The 5,914-nt window shown below is 40.7% G+C and overlaps 1 protein-coding gene across 1 annotated transcript in view; it reads right to left on the reverse strand.

Moving 5' to 3' along the window:
• Positions 1-5,078: 5,078 nt before the first annotated feature.
• The window catches only part of LOC137971715 (neuropeptide F receptor-like), a 1,026-nt gene continuing 190 nt past the window's right edge, over positions 5,079-5,914 (reverse strand). Inside the window, exon 1 of the mRNA XM_068818495.1 lies at positions 5,079-5,914. This exon is cut by the window's right edge and continues 190 nt beyond it. Within this exon, the coding sequence (XP_068674596.1) occupies positions 5,079-5,914 (836 nt within the window).

The raw sequence follows: 5,914 nt of genomic DNA on the forward strand, positions 1-5,914 counted from the left end.
CATCCGCTAAGTTGGACGGCTATGTTGTATCTACCCAGGGACAAGGGTGGGCGTGGCCTACGCGCAATTGAGCGAGAATACAAGCTAACAAAAATCAAATCTGCAATTAAGCTGTATGAGAATACAGATCCTACCATGAGGTTAGCTCAGAAGTTTGAAGAGAGGGCGAGTGAGAAGGGATTCACCTCGTTGGTTAAGGAGGCATGGAAGTACGCGGAGGAGCTGGACACGGGTTTGACTTTGAACTATCCGAACCCGTCATGCAGCCCGCGCCAAGCACCAGATACAGAAATTCTAGAGAAGAAAGTTAAGGGTTATTTGAGGAGGACTGTGACGGAGAAGTTACAGGAAGAGATTGAGAGCGAGCAGTGGCATGGTCGCTTTCTGTGTGCACGGTGGCAGGACGAAGATCTGAGCATGGATGAGTGTTTTGCTTGGCTACCCTTGCAAACGGTGATAGCTTCTGAAATTTAAACTGACCAATCAAAATTCAGCGAGCGGGAAAAACTGCAGTATCCTTGTGCTTGTGCCAATCCTTGTGCTATCCAATTGTGATATCCGACGTCACGCCAATTGTTTACATTCTGATTGGTTAGATCGGTGGACATTCGCTCAGCCTTCTCTTATGACTCTCTTGACCGTCGAACTCAGCGAGACAGAAATGACTCATTGTTCTGGCAATCAATTTGCCAATCCACTTTATCCAGTTTATGGATTGGTCTAGCATGTGATTAACAACCACGATCGCTTTTGAACTTTATTCTGTAGAAGAAGAAGACGTTGCTGAGTGAACATTTTTGCGACGAAATCCCTTGGTTTGTTCAGCACTTTGATGTCCGATAACTGATCAATCACATTTGGTCGTCTGACCATATGAAGTTTTTTCAGCTCTTGTTTGTGTCCATCATGATTGAACTTCAGGTGAAGCGCTATGCTGCTTTATGCCAACTTCGATGGCTTGTGATGAGTTTGCCTGCTGCCCAAATTGTTGTTGCATTTGAGCAAGATTGGTCTTATCGGGTTGGAACTTAATAGTGAGGGGAACAAGTTTTCGTTCATCTACTGTGCCAGACAACAAACAATCCTGTTGGGTGTTCCACGTCCTTGGCGAGTCTTTCCGCACGAGGCTTAACTGCAGAATATCCCGCCACGCGAACTAAATTCCACGTAGCCGGCTACGCGGTACGCGGTACCCAGAAATAGGAATGCACAATACTGTAGAATACCCCGCCACTTGGACTAATTTCCAAATGAACTAAATTTCAAAATGACGCAGCGATGTTATATGTGCTGGCTACGCGGTACGCGGTACGCCGTGACATTCCTCGTTCTTAAAGCGTCAAAGCCTAATTAATTCCACAGACAAGAGACTGTGGAACTGTGGACTCGGAAGAACGTTATATAAACAAATGATTTCAAAATGGCGCAGCAATGTTATTTGTGCTGGCTACAAGGTACGCGGCACGCTGTGATAGCACTCGTTTACTGATTAAGTCTAAGCGCTCGTTTCAGTATTAGGCCTATAAGCACTCTTTTAAAATTTTAGCTTTCATTTTACGGTTCGGGTAACTAGAATTTTTAACGAGATCGTGTGAAGAATATAGCACTCGTTTCCTGATTAACCTCAAGCGTTCGTTTCAGAAATTAGATACTTCGCCATCTTGACTTTAATTCTTTCCGCGTACCGCGTAGCCAGCTTCTTAAGATACTCGATGTGGCGGTGTATTCTGCAGTTACTCCTTGCACGACCAACGTCTATCAGATCTGGAGTGGAGTTTTCTTTCGGTGATTACAACTTGCGATCGTTCTGCAAACATCCACGTAGCATGCAGCACTTCTTAGTGACTCGAGGATCCCCGGCCCGTTTTGCTGTTTTAAAGGGAGTCGTGCATTTTTGAGCAGTTTGTCTTCAGTGCTTGTATTTTTTCGTTTGTTCCTGGTGGCACAAAGTAACTTTGATGATTTTAAAGGACTTAAATCCTTAATTGAATTAGCGATTTTTTTATTAAGGAACCAACAAGTGAATGGTACACAAAATTAGGAGAAACTGTTGGTTGAATAGACAATATTTATAGACATAATTATCTACCCAGTTTAAGTACTAAGCTCAACAAGTTGTTTGACTCCACAAATTTCAGTTTCAGGCCAGGTACCCGAATTCACCCAGGTACTGTTGTATACTACCATAGTTCTTTGGAAATTGAATAGCTCCTTGAACACCTGGTTGCTTGAGAAGAAACTTGATGTGTTTGTTCTCTACATTGGTGAAGGCAGCCACTAACTGTCCATTGCCGGATTAACTCCAGACCAACTCTTCTTTCAATTTAATCTTTGTTCTTCGCAGGGCATCAACAATGGTGTCCCTTGTAAAATGTTAGTTTAAAGAGTTTGTTTAAGTTATTTCCCATTTCATAGGGCACTGTGGTTGCCAGATTCACTTTCAAACTTATCATGGAAATGTTAATCAATACCAGTGAAACGTCAGTCCCTTGAATTGTTGATAGAAAATTTATTTAAATGCATATTGAAACATCAGTTGAGGAATATTTTTTTCCCACTTTGTGAACCTAACATACATTGCTGCCATTTGTTTATAAATTGCTTTGTCATTCAATGTCTTGATCACATCAAGTAATTTATTTTTTAGGTATTGTGTATCTTTATCTAAAAACTTAACTGATTGCTTTTTGGAGCGGCCCTTTTGCGGCATATTTAGATAGGCAGGAAATGTTCCACATTTTATGGTAAATACTTCTGCATAGTTTTAAAGAATATTGCAGCCAAATCTAATTGAATATGAGACTAAAATATGCTGTTTGACATTTTGTGAATTTAAAGACTATTAATATTGTTTGCGCTTGTTTTAAAAGGCTTAAGGTTGGCACTCAAAAGTGTTCCTTCAATAATCTTATTCTGTAAAGATTACCTTGGGAGAATTGGATTAAGGCCAGTTTTTTCTTCTAGCTTCTTTCCCCAGTGCCCTTTGAGAATGGAGTTGATTTGGTTTTGCCCAATGTTGAAAGATAAAACAATGCCTAAACCAGCCAGAAACAAGGAATACTTCACGGTGCTTTTTTTACAAACATGGGCATGAGGGTGCTCGTAGGCATCTGAGCATTGTTTCGCATGCTAAAGTGTTATTATAAATAATTTATTTCTCTAAGAGAGTCTTCTTTTCCTGTTGGTCATTCAAAAATTGTTGGAATAGCTTGTTTGAGCTGTTGGATAGAGGCAGAACATTTGATGAGGCCCTCCTGGGGAGAGGAGTCCTTGTTCCCTTTAAATATTTGCTTGTGTTTCATTGTTCCCCAAATTACTTTCAAACTTGTTCCCAGCTTTTTGATCCCTAAAATTTAAATTGGTTTTCTTCCCTTGTTCCCTAAAATATTTTGATCTTGTTAAAAAAACCAGTGAGGAACATTAAATTTTAGTTACCTAAATTTTGAAATTTTAGATACTAGATATTTTATTCATATTCTTACATTTTTATGTATATATTTCTTTTTTCTTTAATATTATTTTGTGGAAAACCTGTAAAATAGCTTCAGCTAAGTGTTTCTACCCACGTCAAATAAAGATTATGTATGTATGTATGTATGTATGTATGTATGTATGTATGTATGTATGTTACTCTGTTCCCCAGTTCAAATTAGCCATGTTCCCTTCTTCCCCAAACCCCGGGGAGTGCCTCTTTGTTGATATTGATTCTCTTATTGGCTTAATAGCAATTAATTGTTGAATTGCAAGACACAGCAAGTTCTTCTTTGGGATTAAGGGAAAAATAAATTTTCGCACAATACAATAAACACAATTTTGACTGCTCCTTCTAGATCGTGCTCTTTTCAGACATGAATCAGCTTGTTTGCACCTTTCTGGCGACCTGCGGGAAGCAAGCTCTAGAAACTCTTCCTTAGCGAGCCTTCAGCTGAAAAACTTTCCAAGTCTGGCTTTCCGGTGTTAGGGGCCGAGGTTTTTGTGCAAAGTGCATCAGCGGCTTCCTGGCAGCTTCTAAAAGGTGTTCCTTCGGGCAATGGTTAGTAAAAGTTTTGTAGTGCTTATACAAATTTTCGCTACTTGAAAATGTATGTTCACACGAAACAAATATCAGCTTGACAATTTTTCTTTCCCGATACTCCATTTAAAATGCATGTGAGCGCCATTACTAACAAAGGGCCAGAAAACCATTTAAAACATTTTGTGGTAATTTTTTTGTCAACAAACTTGGGTTGTCGGCGAGCAGAATTCGAACGTAACCTGTTGTGCTTTGGCTTTTCTTTGTGCTTTTTCTAACTATTCTAAGACGAATTCAGGCTGGTATTTTCGAATCAAGTGTAAGAAGATGGCAAAACCGTATTGATAATGTATTTATTTGAGCTAACTTCGCGAAATAAAGACTTTGACCGCGTCCTTTCGACGGGGTAGATCGACAACAATGTAATTTACGCACAACCGAAATGCACTCTTTCCGATGAAAGGGAATGATTGACAGGATAGCACAGTTTTGACTGCCGCGAGCACTGCGGGCGCGGGTTCCGTATGCAAGGACGGGAGTGGCCCTCAGCACCCACCCACACGATTACCGGGGTACTGAAATCTTCAGGCTTCTCTACGCAATTGTAAAAATTGCGTTCATAACTGCGAAGATCATAGCTTCACTTGATTTCATATCTTCAGTTCATATGTGATTCATTTCATATACCATTTCATCATTGATGAGAATTAGTTATTCCCTGATCAGTGAATTTCAAATGTCGGTTATCAACTAGAAGAGCATCTGGCGTGCTGCATTTTTATTTGACAAACTTCTATTAGTTTTAAGTCGGCTAGCTGCCATCTGCTTTGTCCTCTTACTGTTTACTGGTCAAAATACTAATCTTCTTCGTTGCCTTTTCTTTCTTTCTCTTTGGACACCGCGAAACTTTCTTCCTGATCTACTTTTGCTGGTAACTTATCCGCAGAATTACGGCTTGACCATAACTTTGAGCCTCTTTTAGACGAAGTCGATCTCCTTTTGAAGGAGCTAAAGGAAATAGAGCTCTTTTTGCCGATAGAAGAGCTCTTACGAAATGTGCTCAAACTTAGTCACATCGTATTAGACGTGCAAGGTCTCGACGAAACTCCGTGTTAACCACCGAATAGATCATTGGATTTGCAGACGAGTTCACGAGCATTAAGAGTTGGGAAAGTCGCCGAAGCTCTACCACGTACTTGAGGCCCGTGAAGGTCTTACTTGGGTCTTTTGAGAAGATTTCCAACAACGTCATAATGACGCTAGGAGCCATGCAAATCGCAAAAATTACGACCACAGGGGTAAGCAATCTTAGAGCCCGACGATTTTGCCTAGTTCTGTAGTCGACGTCTTTTCGGGCAGTGTCTCTTGACCTTAAGTTTGCTAGTCTGTAACTATCGTTACTACGAATATTATCTCGCAGTTTGTTTCGTATGCGAACATAAGTAGAAGTTATAATGGCGAGGGGAAAGAAATAAAACGTCAGTATGTTAGCAGCCTTGTACAACCTAAAGGAGATGCAGTTGGGCCAGGTGGCTTCGCAAATCCAGAGTCCCACCTTCGGAATGGGTTTCAGTTCCATGACGAAAAACAGTGGCATCACAACGATTATGAACGGCAGAAGCCATATAACAAACAGAATGCGCTTTGCTGCTTGCACGTTCATCTGCGGTTTCATGCAATAAAAGAGAATTCTGTAGCGGTGAAAGCCAATGGCGGTGATGCAGCAAATACCAGCCCCGAAGAAAATGTCAAAGAATGGTCGAATTATTTGACAGGTGAACCTACCAAACGGCCACGAGAAAGAGAGCTCTATGCTGACAACATGAAGAGGATAATAAATGACAAGAATCCCTAAGTCCGCCAAGGCGAGATTTAGAATAAAGTGATTGCTGGCGATCTTTA

The sequence above is a fragment of the Montipora foliosa genome, chromosome 1 (genome assembly GCF_036669935.1).
Source record: "Montipora foliosa isolate CH-2021 chromosome 1, ASM3666993v2, whole genome shotgun sequence".
Lineage (NCBI taxonomy): Eukaryota > Metazoa > Cnidaria > Anthozoa > Scleractinia > Acroporidae > Montipora > Montipora foliosa.